The sequence below is a fragment of the Glycine max genome, chromosome 4, assembly GCF_000004515.6.
Source record: "Glycine max cultivar Williams 82 chromosome 4, Glycine_max_v4.0, whole genome shotgun sequence".
NCBI lineage: Eukaryota > Viridiplantae > Streptophyta > Magnoliopsida > Fabales > Fabaceae > Glycine > Glycine max.
Genome location: NC_016091.4, coordinates 13,165,460 through 13,186,168, shown reverse-complemented (window position 1 = coordinate 13,186,168; position 20,709 = coordinate 13,165,460). Strand labels below are relative to the sequence as shown.

The window sequence follows — 20,709 nt, the reverse complement described above, 5'->3', positions numbered from 1 at the left end:
TTCCTGGGCTACCCCCTGATATTGGAGGGTGACCAACTGTGCGAGCACATCCAGAGAGGGAGGCTATCACGTATCAACTATGCATACCGGGGCAAGATTTCACCCGTGCCGCTGCAAAAAGATGAGTGTGGATCATGCGCACCAATGCGACCACTTTTACATGGATATGGATGACGTTGCTATTTAGTAACATTCTGCCCGGCAACCATAATGCCAATCTCCCCCTGCAGATGTATCGGTTGGTCTGTGCCGTCATGACATAGGTAAGTATGCACATGGTTCAATTGATTTCTGATGTCATCTATTGTTTGTAGGGATCGCGCCCACAAGACGCCCAGTGGGCCCGAAGAAGTCCAACAAGGCCCTGGGGTTTCCAGCTCTGGTTACGGGCCTCTGTCAGTCCTACAGGGTGCCCGTTCCCCCAGCGAGGTCATGCCATCGTGACATAGGTAAGTATACATATGGTTCAACTGATTTCTGATACCATATATTGTTTGCAGGAATCGCACCCACAAAGACACCCAGTGGACCCGGAGAAGTCCAACAGGGCCCTAGGGTTTCCAGCTCTGGTTACGGGCCTCTGTAGTCCTACAGGGTGTCCGTTCCCCCCGGCAAGGTCACGTCATCATCGGTAAGTATGCACATCACTCAACTGATTTCTGATTTCATCTATTGTTTGCAGGGATCGCGCCTGCAAGACACCCAGTGGACCCGAAGAAGTCCAACAGGGTCTTGGAGTTGTCAAGCTCTAATTACGGGTCTCTGTCAGTTCTACGGAGTACCTGTCACCTCCAGCAAGGGCATCAGGCCCCCTACTAATCGAGCTTTCATCAAGAAGTATTGCGTCTCCAGGCAGGCGCAGGGCGAAACACCACAGCAGCCTGGGGATGGCCGGCGGCGGGCAGCAGACGCACCGCCATCACCTCTAGAGTTCACCTCAGCTCATCCACAAAAAGGTTAGAGCATTGCTTATGACCCATGGCCGACCAATAGGTGACCAAGTCCAAAGTCAAAGGTAAGGAAAGTACTAGGTCCGTGACCGACAAGCCATCATGCATCCAGCTCAAGACGTTAAAGAAGCGCTACTAGGAGGCAACCTAGTAACTTTTAAATCTCTGCTTGTTCGATCACCTTTGTTCCTCAAGTAATAGTATGACACACCTAGTTGCTCATGATCCTAGGAATTTAAATAAAACAAGCACAAGCTCGGAAGGTAGTCATACCTCACAAAAAATATATGTATATGTATGTTTAGGTAGAAAGATACCTTAGATATGCATGTATATAGCAAAAATATCTCACAAAACATATATATGTATGTTTAGGTAGAAAGATACCTTGGATATGCATGTATATAGCAAAACTATCTCACAAAACATATATATGTATGTTTAGGTAGCAAGATACCTTGGATATGCATGTATATAGCAAAAATATTATATGTACGTTTAGGTAGCAAAATACCTCATGAAAAAAGAGAGAGAGCGAGCAAGAAAAGAATAAGAAAAAAAAAATAGAAAGAAAAATAATAAAAAAAAAGTTGTCTAGCAACATGCTTTTGAAAAGAGATGACTTCCAACTTTTCTTTGAAAAAATTTGTTGATCATAACTAGATTTTGAAAGAATGTGTATACACCTGAAGGGTGAATGCTGTGAAAATTTTCCCGGACGCCCAAAATAGACTTGAATGAATGCACAAATTGATAAAAGAACGTATTTTGGAAACACTTGGTTGACTTAAATAGGGAAAATGAATCCTGAGCCCTAGTGTCACATGACCATAAAAACTTGATGCTTGAGTGTCCACATGGGTGCATGCATGACCAGTTTTGCATAAAATTTCCTAATCATCATTTGTTGCATGTGTATCATGGAAATAATGTAGGGCATCCCCTTTATCCCCGAACCGTTGGCCAAACCCTGACATATATCATGACCAGCCGTTCTACAAGCCTTGAGCCAAAATCCCAACTCACCATAATCCTTGCCCTCGGAAGAAAACACAAAAAGAAAAGAAAATTCCCAAACCAAGAAAGGGAGAAGACACAAAAAAAGAAAGAAAATTCCCAATAAAAGAGTGGGAGAAAGCAAAAAAAAAGAAAAAAAATAAAAATTCCCGATCAAGGATCGGAAGAAAAAGAAACATCCAGAAAGGTCTTTGGACCAGACAATATCTGAACAGTACAGAATTGTCACCAAGTAAACAAAAAAGAAAGGAAACCACGACCCAAAGTGGTCCTCTCCCTTTGATTGCCAACCAAAACCTTGTGCGCTAGCGACTTTCTCGCCACGCACTAAACAAAAACAGAAAAGGAAAAGGCAAAAACACTCGAAGCCAAATTCCCCACCTAAAAACCATTCCCAAAATAAGTCCTATTGATCCATGATCACGCGTGTAATCTTTGATTTGATAGAAAATGATTTGCAAAATCAAGTTATGACATATCTATGGTTCGGAATTAGGATAAAACACTTACCTGTGTGAGATTGATACACTTTGAGTGATTTTCTCCTATTTTTGTTGAACCCAGTGTTTCCTCTAAATGGTCGTTTAGAAACAAAGTGCTAACATCCAAAATCTCATTCACGGTTATGAGAAAATTTCATCAGCATACTCTCCTTCCCTGATAGACACATTGTCTTTCATCCAAAAAGCATAGGTTGCTCTGATCAGTTGGAAGTTTTGTCTCTTTACTAAAGCATGTTCGCATTTTGGTGAAGAAAACGCCGAGACTATTTTTAGTCTCACAGTTAGCAAGAACTAAGTAGGTCTGAGTTCCTCATCACAAATTGAGGATACGTAGGAGCAAAAGCCCTGCTTTTGTCGACCACCCCACTTTTTGCTACCGTGACCCAAGAGTCCGGGGGCATGCGGAGCCACATGACCGTGGGATCCCCATATTCGTATGTTCCATCATTTATCATTTGTATGCTATCTTCTGTTTAACTGAGGGACTAACGTTTGTTTCATGTTGATTGACTTTTGTTTTACATATCGTTTGAGTTGTTACGTCGGTACTTGTTTCATTGTTGTCAATAGTGTTTGTTGAAGTTCCGGAACCGTGTAGAGTTTTTCATTTAGGAACGTCGTCCTAAAAATAAAATGAGCCAAAAATCCTAATAAAAAGAAAGAAGCATTGTGAATAAAAGTCATGTTCATAAAGAAAAGAAAAAGTTTTTTATTTATACATGTATGTAAAAGGAAAGTGTGTAAAAAAGGATTGTTGTGTGTAAATGATGCGTGGAAAAGAATTCTTGTGCGTGTGAGCAACGAGTGTATATGAAGAAACTTTTGTGTATAAGTGTGTGTTGGGAAAAATGAAAAATCTTTGAAGATAAATAGGGTTTGTATATAGACCGTGTGACGTAAAAAGAAGAGTTCTAATGCGTGTATAAAAAAGTTTGTCATAGATGTACAAAGAAAGATTTTCCTCATAAAGGACCACGGGTGTATAGTTTAGTGAACGTATATAAAATAAAACAAAAAATGTAAAGGGAAAGAAAGACCGCAAAGGTCGACATGTTATAGTTAAGAAGTATAAATCATTCGTAAAGAGCAAACGCATCTTCTGGAAACAAGGGACTGATGCTAAGAGTTTATTTTCCGGAATGAACCGAGGTAAGGATGGATGAATTCATTGAACTGATGAAAAGAACATAACTTGGAAACGTTGGGTCTATCTGTGTAAATTCCCAACCGTAGTATCACAATGCCATAAACAGGATGCTTGAGTGCCCACCTAGCTGTAGCCATGACTAATTTTGCACGTTGTTTTCAAATCATCATTGTCACATGTGCCTTATGGATCAATATGGAAGTTTGGCCCGAAACCGACACCTTGACACCCAAATTTGTTTCTCCCCAGATATCAAGAATGGGTTCCCACGATAAAAGACCCCATTGAAACACAACCTTAGACTTTTTGAACCTTGGCCTGTAAAAAGGGAATCCTCATTCTTTCCCCCCGAAGCAAAGGACAGCGGAATCTCCTCAAGGGAGAGCGAATAGAATGCTAAAACCCGATTTCCCAAAGAAAGGGATGGGGAAGGAAGAAATGGAAAGAAAGAAAAGAAAAAGATGAAAATAAAGAAAAGAACAAAAGAAAGAAAAGGGAGGATTCCCGATCAAAGATCGAAAGGAAGTGAAAAGGGAAAAGAAGCAATTCTCGATCAATGAAGGAAAGAGGGCAAAAGTTCTTCAAGCCAGATTGCCACTCAAAATAATTTTTCGACTGGAAATATCCCACCCCACATGAACAAAGAGGAAAAAACCGAAACACCCAGCTTCCTCTCCAAAAACACCACCCTCGAGAAAATCCTATTGGTCCGTGATCGTACGTTTGATCTTTGATTCGATAGGAAATCGTGTGCAAAATGAAGTGTTGGTGCAGTTATGGTTTGGGAATAGGATAAGACATTTGCCTTGTGAGTTTTATACACTATGAGTGATTTATGTTCATCTCAGCCCGATGTTTCCCCTGCATGTTCATTTAAAAGCTAAAAGTTGACGTCTTACCCTTCATTCTCGGTTACAAGCAAAGTTACCCGTGGCACAAGTATATTGTTTCTCTAAGATATGGTGCTCTCGCGAATGATTTATTTTTCTTTACAAAAAGCATGTTTGCCTTTCAGGTGGAAGAACCCGGTAGACCGTTTGGTCCTGCCAACCACCCTATTCCGGAGCCACATGAATGTTATTGCTTAGGGCTGTTCATGTGTCCTCCACTTTCGAGTTTGGAGTTGTGTTTCATGATTGCCTAAGTGAGGACCCTCAAGGCAATCCTCCATTCTCACCCTTTTTCGGAGCCACATGAATGTTATTGCTTAGGGCTGTTCATGTGTCCTCCATTTTCGACTTTGGAGCCGTGTTTCATGATTGCCTAAGTGAGGACCCTCAAGGCAATCCTCCATTCTCACCCTTTTTCGGAGCCACATGAATGTTATTGCTTAGGGATGTTCATGTGTCCTCCATTTTCGAGTTTGGAGTTGTGTTTCATGATTGCCTAAGTGAGGACCCTCAAGGCAATCCATCATTCTCACCCTTTTTCGGAGCCACATGAATGTTATTGCTTAGGGCTGTTCATGTGTCCTTCATTTTCGAGTATGGAGCTGTGTTTCATGATTGTCTAAGTGAGGACACTCAAGGCAATCCTCCATTCTCACCCTTTTTCAGAGCCACATGAATGTTATTGCTTAGGCCTGTTCATGTGTCCTCCATTTTCGAGTTTGCAGCTGTGTTTCATGATTGTCTAAGTGAGGACACTCAAGGCAATCCTCCATTCTCACCCTTTTTCGGAGCCACATGAATGTTATTGCTTAGGCCTGTTCATGTGTCCTCCATTTTCGAGTTTGGAGTTGTGTTTCATGATTGCCTAAGTGAGGACCCTCAAGGCAATCCTCCATTCTCACCCTTTTTCGGAGCCACATGAATGTTATTGCTTAGGGCTGTTCATGTGTCCTCCATTTTCGAGTTTGGAGTTGTGTTTCATGATTGCCTAAGTGAGGACCCTCAAGGCAATCCTTCATTCTCACCCTTTTTCTGAGCCACATGAATGTTATTGCTTAGGGTTGTTCATGTGTCCTCCATTTTCGAGTTTGGAGCTGTGTTTCATGATTGCCTAAGTGAGGACCCTCAAGGCAATCCTCCATTCTCACCCTTTTTCCGGAGCCACATGAATGTTATTGCTTAGGGCTGTTCATGTGTCCTCCACTTTCGAGTTTGGAGTTGTGTTTCATGATTGCCTAAGTGAGGACCCTCAAGGCAATCCTCCATTCTCACTCTTTTTCGGAGCCACATGAATGTTATTGCTTAGGGTTGTTCATGTGTCCTCCATTTTCGAGTTTGGAGCCGTGTTTCATGATTGCCTAAGTGAGGACCCTCAAGGCAATCCTCCATTCTCACCCTATTTCGGAGCCACATGAATGTTATTGCTTAAGGCTGTTCATGTGTCCTCCATTTTCGAGTTTGGAGCTGTGTTTCATGATTGCCTAAGTGAGAACCCTCAAGGCAATCCTCCATTCTCACCCTTTTTCGGAGTCACATGAATGTTATTGCTTAGGGCTGTTCATGTGTCCTCCATTTTCGAGTTTGGAGCTGAGTTTCATGATTGTCTAAGTGAGGACCCTCAAGGCAATCCTCCATTCTCACCCTTTTTTGGAGTCACATGAATGTTATTGCTTAAGGCTGTTCATGTGTCCTCCATTTTCGAGTTTGGAGCTGTGTTTCATGATTGCCTAAGTGAGAACCCTCAAGGCAATCCTCCATTCTCACCCTTTTTCGGAGTCACATGAATGTTATTGCTTAGGGCTGTTCATGTGCCCTCCATTTTCGAGTTTGGAGCTGTGTTTCATGATTGCCTAAGTGAGAACCCTCAAGGCAATCCTCCATTCTCTCCCTTTTTCGGAGTCACGTGAATGTTATTGCTTAGGGCTGTTCATGTGTCCTCCATTTTCGAGTTTGGAGTTGTGTTTCATGATTGCCTAAGTGAGGACCCTCAAGGCAATCCTCCATTCTCACCCTTTTTCGGAGCCACATGAATGTTATTGCTTAGGGCTGTTCATGTGTCCTCCATTTTCGAGTTTGGAGCTGAGTTTCATGATTGTCTAAGTGAGGACCCTCAAGGCAATCCTCCATTCTCACCCTTTTTTGGAGTCACATGAATGTTATTGCTTAGGGCTGTTCATGTGTCCTCCTCTTTCGAGTTTGGAGTTGTGTTTCATGATTGCCTAAGTGAGGACTCTCAAGGCAATCCTCCATTCTCACCCTTTTTCGAAGTCACATGAATGTTATTGCTTAGGGTTGTTCATGTGTCCTCCACTTTCGAGTTTGGAGTCGTGTTTCATGATTGCCTAAGTGAGGACCCTCAAGGCAATCCTCCATTCTCACCCTTTTTCGGAGCCACATGAATGTTATTACTTAGGGTTGTTCATGTGTCCTCCACTTTCGAGTTTGGAGCTGTGTTTCATGATTGCCTAAGTGAGGACCCTCAAGGCAATCCTCCATTCTCACCCTTTTTCGGAGCCCCATGAATGTTATTGTCTAGCGTTGTTCATGTGTCCTCCATTGTCAAGCGTGAAGCCTCTGGTGACTGGGAAACACGTTATTCTGTTGTTTTCCGGATCGGTTCCTTCGCCAAATATGTGTATATGTGTATGTGTGTATATGTATATTATGTTCGTTGTTCTTGTTGTTGTTTGTATTTTGTTTTGTGTAGAAGAAAAAAGAAGGAGTAGAGACGAGAGTCGTCATCACGAAAAGGGCAGGACGGGCGAAATCAATGTCCTATCTTTGCTTTCCTCTTATCTCCGATGATAGGTAAGTAAAGAGGGGCAACTGTCATACCCTAATTTCGTCCGGGGATTATTACTTGATGACATGCAACCTTTGGTTAGCCGCTTTGAGGTACTTGGCGTCCTTTGTTGCACAATAAATGAAGTCTCGAGACGTCTCGGAAATCAAAATGAAGCAGGCTTGCGCGATCCGTGAAATTCCGTAATGTGGCGGAAGTCGAAAAGAGGTGTTTTTGCGCAATCCGTGAGTTTCCGTAACTTCTTCGAAAGCTAAAAAAGAGTAAATACATAATCCGTAAGGATTCGTAACCTTGCGGAAGGAAAATAAGTATCGTTACGAAATTCGTAAAGTTTCGTAACGTTACGGAAAAATAATTACCAAAAAAATAGAAGGGGGTGTGCATTTAGTAAAAATGGGGGTGCAAATAGCAATCTGGCCCACTTGGGCCTTTCAGACCCTTCCTCCAGAAGGCTGTTGCTTCTGGAGGAAGCAACCTTGCTCGCCTGGGCGAGCTGGGCGGCAAGCTTCTCCCCTATTTTGCTATAAATAGGGGGAGAAGTGAAGAAGAAAAGGGTTCAGCCCCTTAGGCACTTCTCTCTCTCTCGAAATTGCTGAGGAAAATTATTTCCGTGAAGAAAATCCAAGCCGAGGCACTTCCGTAACGTTTCCGTGAGTAATTACGCGAAGATTCTCGACCGTTCCTCAAGATTCATCGTTCGTTCTTCGTTTTCTTCAGTCTTCAACAGGTAAGTATCTCAAACCAAGCTTTTCAATTCATTCTATGTACCCGTGGTGGTCCACATTTTGTTTCATGTATTTTTTCTCTCGTTTTCATTTACTTTTTATACCCCCTTTTGACGTGCTTAAGCCATTTATTTAAGTCATTTCTCGCTTAATCTAAAAATAAAATAAATTTCCACCGATCGTTTGAATTGTATCATCCGTTAATTTTGGTTAAAATGAATTCCGACCGTTCGGTCGTGCCGTAACCATGTTGGAAATCAAAAAAGAGGTAAAATAATAATATAATAATCAAAAAATACCTTTTAGTAAAATAAAAGCGAAAAATCAATCAGACGTTTTCTCTTTGGGATTTCTCATTCTTAATTGAATTGACTAATAACTAAAGTGAAACTAAGGCTAAAATCAACTCGCCTAGTCAAGCTCGTCCACAAAAATAGGGTTTTGAAAATTTATCATTTCAGTTTCTCACTAAGTAAAAAGGATCATTTTTAAGGTCCAACGCCTTAAAATGATCACCCCTCAAGTAAAAAGAATCGCTTGATTCACGCATAAGAAAGAACTACGTATGTCTGATTTCCTCTCCAAAGGAGGGTACGTAGGAGCAAAAGCCCCGCTTTTGTCGACCTCAAAAAATAAAAAGAAATAAAAGTTAAGATGACACAATTCCACAATTCTAAAAAATAGGCTATTATCCTTTGAGACAAATGTGAGAGGTGCTAATACCTTCCTCAAACGTAAATACAACTCCCGAACTTAGAATTTTCATTTTGACCGGTTTCCTTCGGTTTTCCCGACGTTTTTCACAAATAAACGTTGGTGGCGACTCCGCGCATCTTTCCCCCTTTGGAAAGCGCACCCGTGAGCCTCGCCCTCGCTCGCTCGCGAAGGGCACGTTGCGACACCCCCTTTATTCAATTTTCTAGTTTAGCCTAAGTCGCTTTAAATTTTCTAGTATAGTTCTCAATTAATCTCCACCTTGAATTCTTGATGACTCTGACATGATTGCTAAACAGCTTGCAAATGGGAATGGCTGGTGCATTGGATGTGGAGGCCTTGCTGAATGAAAAGGCCAACAGAAAAGACAGATTTAATTATAAGGTTGGTTGAAGTTTGTCTTAATTGTAATTTTGAGTTTGTAAGATATGTATTGTATTTCTTGGTTACTTGTTTTGGCTATTTGTGTTTGAGATCCAAGGGGGTGTCAAGTTCTATGTGCAAGATTTGGTCCTTAATTAGTTTATACATATATGTATAGAAAATAGTGGTGTTTGAATTACTGCTTGGTTAGTTACCATTGTCTTATGTTAACATCAGATTTTGTGTTTTTAGGAAAGATGTGAAAACATGATGGATTATATAAAATGGATGAAGGTTTGCATCAAGTGGTTCCAAGACCTTGAGATTAGCTACTAGCTACTTACTAGAGCAAGAAAAATTGAAGAGTTCATTGGAATTGGCCCTGCAAAAATGCACAAAAATAGGTTGATTGCAGAGTTGCGGCTCAAAATCAAGGAAAAAGAGCTAAACTCAATTATTGTTGAAATAAGAAGGAATTGCACTTATTTACAAGAGAATTAGTGAAGGAAGAAACAAAAAAAATAGTGATATTTTCAAGTCAAGTCAGTGGAATTTCAAGGTTGATTTTTTTGGTGCAAAATGCAAGGGAAAGGTTAATACTTGATAATATAATTATACTACTTATTATCTTTAAAAATACTAGGCGGCTGCGGAATCTCTTGTTAAGGAGAGAGAGGCTAGGTGTAACTTTGAGAGATCATAGAGTACACTACAGGAGGATCTTGGACAAGCACACCAAGAGATCCAAAGTGCAAATCAGAAGGTAAAATAACAACAGTCTCAAACTCTCAATTCAACATTTTTTATACTGCTTATTTGATGTTGTTAGTTGTGTCAGAAGTTATTCTTATAACTAAATGTCTACATCAATGGATTTTTGCAGATATTGTCACTCAATGACATGTATAAGTAGCTATAGGATTACATAACAAGCTTGCAACTACAATGGGAAACTCCATTCAGAGCTTTCTACAGTTAAAAATGAACTTAAGAGTGTAGAGAAAGAGAAAGTTGTAGTGGAGACCCTTACCATGTTAAAGGGTCAACTTACTTTGTCTATGGTATGTTTGCTCCTATGTAGTGTGAACTTTCTCAAGGAAAATGTTTACTGTTAAACATTAGCTAATTTCTATAAATATGATAAGATCGTAAGCATTAAAAACATTGTCTTTTTATGGTAGTAGTCCTCATTAGTATGCACTTATGAACTATTGCTACAAAGGGTTTCTTAAAGATATTTTGGTTTGGATGAAACTTTGATTATTTTTTATATATTTTTATTAAGTTTTTTGTTGAAATGATATTATGTGTGGATGCTTTTTTAAAATAATAATTTCTATTTAATATATATTATAGAAATTTAAATAAAACATCTACACATCATCATTTAATTAAAGAAAATGTAACGGAAAAATGCTCTAAACAATGTATAAAATGTTTTATGTAGTAAGTAGAGAAAAATTAGCTTAAATATACGGGTGTGAAGTTATTGCAAAAAAAAAATATGTTTTCTACGACGGTTGTGTTAAAAATCGTTTTAAAAAGTCTATACTTTTTAAGACGTTTTTTTTTCAGACAACCATGTTAGAAAATGAATTTTTTAAGACAATATTTTGGAACAGCCGTCTTAGAAACATCAACTTTTAAAAAAAAAAAGTCTAAGATGATTTTGTGAAGAACTGATGTAGAAAGAAGAAATCTAAGACAGTTTAAAAACTATCGTGGAAAGTCGGATTCAAAGACAGTTGTAAACCATCGTGAAAAGCTATAGAATCATCTTTGAAAGCGATTTTTTTAGTAGTAATTATGTTTTGTAAATAACATGTTGCGTTCACTATTTCAACCCAAAAGTGCATAGAAGTAGAATTATCATTAAGCATGGTTCTTGTCATATGTTTTTCCTTTCAACCACACCATTCTGTTGAGGTGTTCTTGGAGTTGAAAAGTTATGAAGAATGTCATTTTTCTCACAAAACAGTTGAAAAATCTCATTTTCAAATTCTTCTCCATGGTCACTTCTAATTGAAGTAATGAATATTCATTTTTTATTTTGAACTCTCTTACAAAATTTAAAGAAGTCACTAAAGGACTCATCCTTGTGAGCTAGGAACTTAACTCAGGTCCATCTACACTAATTGTCCACTATGATTAGCCCATACCTCTTTCTACTTATAGAGGTTGTTCTAGTTGGGGAAAATAGATCAAGATGTAATAGTTCTAAAGGTCTTGAGGTGGAAATAATGTTTTTCTAGAAAATGAGTTTTTAACTTGCTTCATAAAATAAATCATATTTGTATGACATATTTGGCATACCTCTTACAAGGTTATGCTTTTGTAGCTTTTTGATTAACCACAGACTAGCATGACCAAAGTTTTTGTCATTCCCAAAGATCTTCTTTAACAGAAAGCAAGCAAGACACATTTTGATCTAATAGCTTTCCTAGTCTAATCTTATAAAGATTACCTTTCCTCTTAGCAAAATAGAGTAAAAGTTCATCACTATTTTGGATGATACGCTCATCCTTGTTAAAGGAAACATCATATCTGTTGTCACACAATTGACTTATGCTTCAAAAATTATATTTTAACCTTCAACAAAGAAAACATTATCAATAGGTGGATATATATGGAGGTATACTTATCTTACCCACTCCTATCATTAGCCCTTTTTTATTCCCTCAGAAAGTTACAATTCCACCATGCATAGGGGTCAGGCATTAGAATATACATATTTCTCATGTCATGTGTCATGAGTAGCCAATGTCTAGGTACCATGATTGGTGTGTCTTTCCTACTATCAAGGGCATCTGTAATACGAATAATTTTGTTCTTAGCTACCAAATCTTCTTGGGTCATTTCTTGGTAGTTCTGAATGCATTAGATGCACCCTTCTTAGGCAAGTCCCAGCATCTGAACATCATATGTCCTACTTTGCCATAGAAATAACAACCAACTACATGTGCTCCTTTCTTTAGCAATAATGACCTATAAGGAATATTCTTGTGAATATCTTATATTCCCTTCTATTATGACATTCCTTAAATTCAAATGTTAGCAATTCAAAATAAGAGAGACAAAAATGAATTTTTGATTCTAGTACAATTTTGGACATCACTTGTACTTGATATAAAATAGATTGTGTAAGTGATCAAGTCCATTAGACACAAACAAAAGCAACACATTATATAGACACTGATTTTCGCAATGAGTGGACGCTAGTTTAGAATAGCGCATTGGATGTACTTATAAGAGTTGTGGATTATAAAATAATATTAAGTGTGCTCATATATAATAGGTCTTGTTCACTAAAGAATAACACATTAGTTCATCAATAATTTATACCTTTTGTGAGCATCAAAATTATGGTTAAGGATGAATCATCCCGTTGACAATGGACCATCCAAATTAACATTTCCTTGTTCCCCTTTTATAAGATAATTTTCTAATTGTATGTTGCATAAATTTTTTTGACAGAAATATCCTTAATTATTTTAGTCCATATATAATAAATGTTTTGAATTGTCTCTTTTTCTCTCTGATAAGCATTGGAGAATTGAAGATTTTAATTTTAAAATTTGACATTTCACTACTATTATTCTCTTTCTATGCATTAATTGTTTAAGGTAATTTAGAAAATCTATTACAATCACATACATGTTTTTGTTAATAACTAAGATAATCGCCTTCCTTAATATTTGTAAATTAGTTAACAATGTCTTATAATTAGGGATGATCAAAGTATTTTTATTTTTATGTAATTTTATATTATATATATACACATAATTTCAATAAGAGATATTAATAATGCAAAATAAATGATATTTTGTAATTATTAACTTTAAAAAAATCATAAAGGAAAGAAATGACTTACAATATGTAAATTAAAGAAAATATTAACTAATCATGGAATTGAAATTTCTCATATTCTATTCTAAACAATAAATTGTAACATATACTAACGGTTCATCTTTGTGAAAAACAAACTTAATCCTAGAGAAATTGACAAGATAAACATTGATGTTATGCCATTACGAGAAATTGGCAAGGTAAACATTGATGTTATGCCATTACATGAACTCTTATAAGTGATGTGTAACAATATTACAGTCTCTTGTGATCTTGCCCGCCATAAAATAACCTCGGTGCTTCCCCAAAATTTGCTTCCGCTAACTATGGTGGGCATGTCCTTAATTGGTTTATTGTTAGTCACAAATTGAAAAATGGTGGAAAGAGTGTTGATCAAACCAAATAAACGTTTCCTGCCATAAAGAATCAATAAAACCATAATAGAATAAACCATATGCCTAATTGTTGGAGATGTTAAGTTAATGCTACATTGATAAAGAAATCCCATAGAAGTTGTATATATTGGCATCCCTTCTGATTGGAGATTCAAAAAATTCTAGTAGAAGGAAAACCATGATATTCAATCCGAGATAGCAAATTTTCAAGTACTCGCTATACCAAAGATAACAAAAAGATATATAACTACTTTGTACAACACACTTTATGAGTGCTTAAAAATCAAAACAAATCAAAATTTAAGACATACATAATTAATAACCAAAGTCATAGTTTGAAGACACAAACATTGTTGATATAAAGCTGGAAACAATATCCAAGGTCAGAAACAAATGGAATTTCTTTTTTACACCTTCTCATGTCATAATGATTTAGATGGCCATTGAGCACTAAATTTATAACACATAGCTTCTACATTAAACAGGTGCATAAGGGTGTCCTTAATGAATAGAGAACCACAATGAATTATTACAATATATATGTATCTCCATCAAAGTAAGATCATACCTTTCATTGTGATTAAGATGAAATCCAAAGTAAAAGGCAAGAGAAAGCAACCACGAATCACTATGCATAGCAACCAAAGAAATCCAATCCTTGCGGCTAACGTCATCCCTTGCAAAATTGATTTCAAGAGTTGGCTCAGGGAGATTTGCTGGAACTTCCTCTAATGGTAGAGTTACTTCCCAGACCTTATTTGAATGTCCATAGAGGCACAAGTTATCCTTTCCTTAAAGAAACACTCAAAAGACTTCAAATGTAGTGAAAGGACAAAATACAATATTCAATAATCACAAAGTTATTTAAATATGTTTTTAATCCTTTAAATTTGAATGATTATACTTTTAGTCCTTCAAAAAAATTATTTATATTAATTCTTTAAATTTTAGAAAACTTTTTTTTAGTTCTTCTTTATTTATTGTGTTCATGATTTCACAATCTGTAACAGTTTTTAACTGTCAAATTTTTTAATTTTTAACTTAACTGATATTTGATTGAAATTAGAACCTAGCAAAGTGAGGATAGGTGTGACCCTTTAGTACCCAACACAAATAATATAGAGCAAATCCAATGCTATTAGCATTCCCAGGATAGCTAAAGAGCACAAGAACCATGCAAGAAAAAAAATTAGAAATGTGGAAAACAAAATGACTACCAACAATAAGAAGCAAATAACAAATCTAATTTTTTTACATGTAACAGAAACCAAACTAAAAAATTAACCAAGAAATAGATCACAACTCTTCACCTGAATCGTATAGCTCGTAAAGTTTATCAACATCTGGAAAAAAAAAAGGAAAGAAATGAAGAACTTGAAGAAGCAAAGGCTGAAAAGCAAGAGAAAGAGAGAACACTAAAAAGAAAAGAATAGTACCATGAGTGAGAGCGCGAATAGCAACGATTCTTCGGGCGCTATAGTCCTTGAAGATCTCTTCAACAGTGTGAGGATTTGAAGCCATGCAGCCAAAGGATACGGATGAAAGAGTATCGAAAAAGAAGAGGAAATCTTTCTATATATATATATATATATATATATATATATATATATATATATATATATATATATATATATATATATATATATATATATATATATATATATATATATATATATATATATATATATATATAGGAAATGATCGAGTCTTGACGAAATATTAGTCGTTGATGGAAAGTTCTTATTTACAATAATATTGATTGAATATAATTAAATTTAATGGACCAAATTTTATATAATGAATAATTAAATTTCTCATATTAATATTATTTATTATACATATATAGGTTAAATTACATGTTTTGTTGTATGTTTTAGTTTTTGTTCGGTTTGATTATTTATGCTTTAGAAGATTTAATTTAGTCTTTTATATTTTTAAAGTGAGTCAAAATGGTCCGTTTGAAATAATGATTATTTTTAACATTAGGATAAATTTGAATCCTTTTTTAACTATTTTGAGGCATAAAAATGATCTTATTTTGAAAGTTATGGAACTCAATTCAAGTATGAATAAATAAAGGAATAAATATGATAAAAATTGTGTGAAAAAAGAGTCTTATAAACAATTAAAATAATTTAATATTAGATTTTTCATTCTTTTGGTTGCTCATTGGATTTACTTTTCACTATGTTTATCATTTTTTTTATTCAAACATCAATTGGGTTCTATAATTTTCATATAAATGAATAATGCAATAATTTCTAAGTGTTCGAATTAGTTAAAAAAAGGGTTTAAAATCGCATCCAAAAATTGAAAATGATCATTATTTCAAAAGAAACATTTTGACTCACTTTAAGAACAAACTTAAATTATTTTTTTTAGTTCTTACAATTTATCTATTTTTTCTTTTCATCCTTGCAAAAAACTGATTTTTGTGCTTGCAAATAATACTTTTTTATTTTTCATGCTTAAAGGGATTTAGATAGCACTTTGAATAGTAAAAAAAAAAAGCTCTATCTAAATAACTTAAAGGATGAATTACAAAACAAACAATTTGTAAAGAGTAAAAAAGATACAAGGATGAAAAGTTTGCATAAAATAATAATTAAAAGTTATGATTTTATAAATATACAGTTAAGTTAAATATGATTTACAATATTTTATTGTAAACTTATATTTCTATGTAAAATTGACTTGAAGTAATCCGAGTCCGTGATGGACACATAAATTTTACAATAATTGTTATTCATATCTAATTAAATTTAATGAACTGACTATATTTATCGAATTTAATTATATTAATTAACATATAGTCTTTGAACTAGTAAGATTTAACAAATTAATTATTTTAAATTAGTATTTAAAGACATTATAATAATGAATGAATCTATTTTAAACTCAATATTAGTTATAGCTATTAATGACATTATAATTGTTTTATTCTGTCAAAACAATTAAATTTAGTATTAGATTCCAATTTTCATTTTTTATCATTGGATTGATATTATATATTTAAAAAAGTATTTACGTATTATTGGTCATAAAATATACTTTGAAGTAATAAAATTAAAATAATAAAACAAAATATTAATGTAGTTTAAGAAAAAAAATTAATGTGGCCATAAATGTTTTTTCTTTATAATTTGTTTCTGAATAAAAGCTATATTTCTACTATATTATCAGTATTTACTTCTTTTTATCTCCTAAAATATTGTGAATTATATGATAATTAGAAATAATGATTTTGTACATATGGAGTTAAACTTAAAATGATTTATAATATTTGATTTTAATGTATTTCTATATATTTATGCAAAATAGGCTTAAACTAATGCGAGTAACAGATTTCACACACACAAAAACAAGTGAACCACTAATGGATACATAAACTTTTTACAATAGTTGTTAACTGGATCTAATCAAATTTAATTTATTTAATTAAATTTATGAAATTTAATTTATTTAATTAAATTTACCAAATTTAATTATATTTAAAAAATAATACTTGAGCTAATCAAATTTACCAAATTTATAATATAATTAAATTTGTATTTAATATAAGGATATATTAAAAAAATTGTATTTGAGGATATTAAGACAAAGAATGAAATAATTTTCAAATTCAATACTATTTATAGCTAGTAATGAAAATTAATGTTAAATTAATCTATTTGCACTGATAGAATATATTTAAAAAATATAACATTAGTTATTATATTCTTAAAATATATATTAAAGTCATAAAATCAAATCATTAAAATAAACTTAAAAATAATTAATGTTGTCATCAATGCAATTAATATATTTTTTTGTAAAAATAATTAGAAATACTAAGAACACTCTTAAGCACACTCCTTTAAAAAAATTAATTAGTTAAAATTTATTTAAAAAAACTATAAAATTAGGAGAGTTATTAAATATGATGCAGCATCCACCAAATTTTATTATTATAATAAATTTTAGCTAACAGAGAATATGTTTAAAAAATGTGTTAGCTGGTGTACGTGTTCCTAATATTTTTAAAAAATAATTAATATTGTATCAAAAAATTAACATGACATTAATTTTAAGACATTATTTTTCAGGTGCGACACCCCACGAAGGGAGTATATAATTAATCTTTTTATTTTCTTTCTAAATAAAAAATGCATTTCTATTATATTCTTCATATTTTTTTTCTTTTCGAAAAGACAGACAAGAAACAGTGTACACACAAATACGAATTGAATGAAATAAGAAACAAGAACAAGAAACAATACACCATTATAAGCATAAAAAGGAATTAAACAAATGGGCAAAAAAGAGAAATATAGCACCAAAGTCGAACAAGTAAATTCAAACACTACACTAAATATAAATTTAGGGGTGAAATTAAATTCTTATATTCTTATCTTTTTCTGTTTAACTTTTGGCTTTTACCCACTTTTCCCTCTCTTTTTTTGTTGATAATCAAACTTTGCCATTGTTTTTTTTTATGAAAAAACTTGGTCACTTTCTGTTTAGATATTCATGTACCAACCCACAAATGGCTTGTTTGTTTAAAGTAAAAAAAAAATAGTGATTTTAAAAGGAGTGATATTTTAAGAAAATAGGAGTATCGTCTTAAGAAAACAGAAAACTAATTATTTTATTAAAAAAGTATTTAAAAATTGTATTTGAGGATATTAAACAAAGAATGAAACAATTTTAAATTCAAAACTATTTATAGTTATTAATGAAAATTAATATTAAATTATCATTTCTATTGGTCATTGCACTCATCGAATTCATATTTAAAAAACGTATAACTTTAGTTATTATATTCTTAAAATATATATATTAAAGTAATAAAATTAACATTAAAATGAAGTTAAAAATAATTAATGTTGTCATTAATGCAATTAATGTAGTATTTTTTAAATAAACAAACAAATGATTTTTTTATTTGTAATATTAATTATTACATATATTTATTAAATATAATATTCCCTTTATCCCAAAACACACTATTGGAAAAAACGTTTTCTACATCGGTTAATTTACACATTTGATGTTGGTTATTAACCGTCATCGTAAGCAATGTTATAAAAAGTTTTCACTTTCTACGATGATGCCATAAAAAACCATTTTAGAAAAATGTATCCTTCTAAGATGATTCTTAGTTAAAAATCGTCTTAGAATGATAGATTTTTTAAGACGGTTTTCTTAAGAACCGTCTTTAAAAAAATTTATAGCAACGCCACCATCATCCAGACCACCCTATTAATAGTTTACAACAGAAAAAGATTCAACTCTACAACAAAAAGGATTCATGTTTGAAAAAGAAGGCAAGCAAAATTTACCTAGAAGCCAGACAAAAGGGGCATCACAATTATAACTCTAAAATCTTTCTGATCTTTGTGGGCTTTTAAAATTCGCCTGTATAGTGCTTCCACAACATGGTTCAGTATTATGTCATCCCCTGCTAGACCTCATAAAAAATGGTTATGAATGGAAACAAAATGAGAAAGACAAAATAAGAAAGGGGAAATGTGCTTTTATTAGTGTAAGTACCAAATTATTCTATACATTGCCACTATGATATATCCAGAATGTAAGCAACCAATCAAAGCTTAACTCAACACTTACCACAGACTTTCTCTTGAGATCACTATGAAAATATATGTTTCATTTTGATGTAATGTTGAACAGGATATAGTTATCAACATTGAAGCATGATCAACATTAGTACAGTTCCTCAAAATTAATTTACCTCTATGTAGATAAATTGCTTTGCTTTTTCAATAAGAGAACAAATTGTAGTATGAATGCTTTCTTCGGGCTGACTTGTTCCAAAAGACCATTAATTGACACTTTTGATTACCTACGGATTTTATATCCATCCAAGATAGTGGCAAATAAATAATTATGTAAACTTATAGTGACATAAATTAGGATAACTCCCAAACTAAAAACCAATATGTTGTGTTAAACAATCAATACTTGAACATTTGAGAACACAGTTGGCTAAACAAAGAAGACTTTTGAGCCCAATGTATCACCCCCACATTCAAGGGTGGCATTGATTTCATTTCCAGACCTTATGTACATAAGGACTTTCTCAAATTGTTCCACGTCTCAGTGATATATTAGTTAATATAATTTATTGACCTAATTTTGCCCTAATCATGTACCTTCATATGACATCCAAAGCGGATCTAGAACAAGTAAAACTCTGGTTCCAATCCCATCCAGAATTCCTCAAAGCAGCTGATCCAGCCCTTAATTGACATGGGCATAGATGCAGCAGTTTTAATGTGTCTAAGAAATATTAGGCATAATCAATTTGAAGACTCCCTAATTGGAACAGTCGAAACCAGCCTAGGACAAGGTCCAATATATTTTAATTGTTATCCAAACAAAACAGTGAGTCTGATGGATAGAAACATTCTTGACTCTCTGTTCTTAAACATCCACTTTCATGGCCTTGACATGAAAGAAGGATCAATCCCAACAGCCTTAATTTATAGGATCCAGTACAAGGTCATGAATACTTGTGCATCTAGAGTCCTGTTAAAACCTCAAAAAGGAGAAACAACTTTGTTTATCACTGATATGACAAAGGCTAACGTTTCTCTCCCGAGAAAAATAAAATGGGATGAAGTAACTCTTCCCGAAAGATGGGTTATGGATAAGGCCACACCGTCTATTCCCCGACCCGCTCCAACCATAGAGCATATTAAGCAAGATAACTCCGGAAAGATAGAGATAATCTTCAACAGGAGAAATTCTTTTTCATCAAGGATAGAAGCCTCTAGGTCTGAATATGAGTCAGCCAAAAGGTCTTTTTCGGTTAGAACCCGTTCAATTCCAGTAGGACTAACCAGATCTGAGTCACATAACCAGTTCCGTACTGTAAACCTCCAAGGATTAGACACTACTTCTAGCATACCTAGAACAACTTACAACCAAGAACAAGAGGACGACCAAAAGTCGATCCAATCCCCAACATACTCTTCTATGGAACCTTATGATGTTATCTGACAACTTTAGCATTGATAAGGAAACCCTTAGGAAAGATTTTTATTCTCCGGAGAATGAACCTCAAAGGAGATGGTTTTTCCAACATTACAAGGGTACAAACAGAAAACAAATCCAAGACAAGTTCTACGAATTTGTCGAAAGAGTCAAAATTAATGTCCTTTTCTTTGATTGGTTTCATGCTTATGCCATCAGAAAGGATATAGATTACCCTTGGAAACAAGACATCATAGGTGATCCAACAACAAATGTCATAACAAATTGGCAAGTGAAGGATGGTGAGTTAATCCAATCGGAATTACCTCCCACGACACAATATCAACTACCAAATATCAAAGACAGTAACAATAAACCTGT

The 20,709-nt window shown here is 34.2% G+C and overlaps 1 protein-coding gene across 1 annotated transcript; it reads right to left on the bottom strand.

Annotated features, from left to right (window-relative positions):
• Window positions 1-13,096: 13,096 nt before the first annotated feature.
• LOC100801343 (PHD finger protein ALFIN-LIKE 2) lies at window positions 13,097-14,874 on the bottom strand. Its single transcript, XM_041014632.1, has 5 exons — window positions 14,790-14,874; window positions 14,664-14,696; window positions 13,922-14,144; window positions 13,251-13,371; window positions 13,097-13,102 (listed from the first exon to the last, which is right to left on the bottom strand). The coding sequence occupies exons 1-5, from the start codon at window positions 14,872-14,874 to the stop codon at window positions 13,097-13,099; spliced, it is 468 nt and encodes a 155-aa protein (XP_040870566.1).
• Window positions 14,875-20,709: the final 5,835 nt, after the last annotated feature.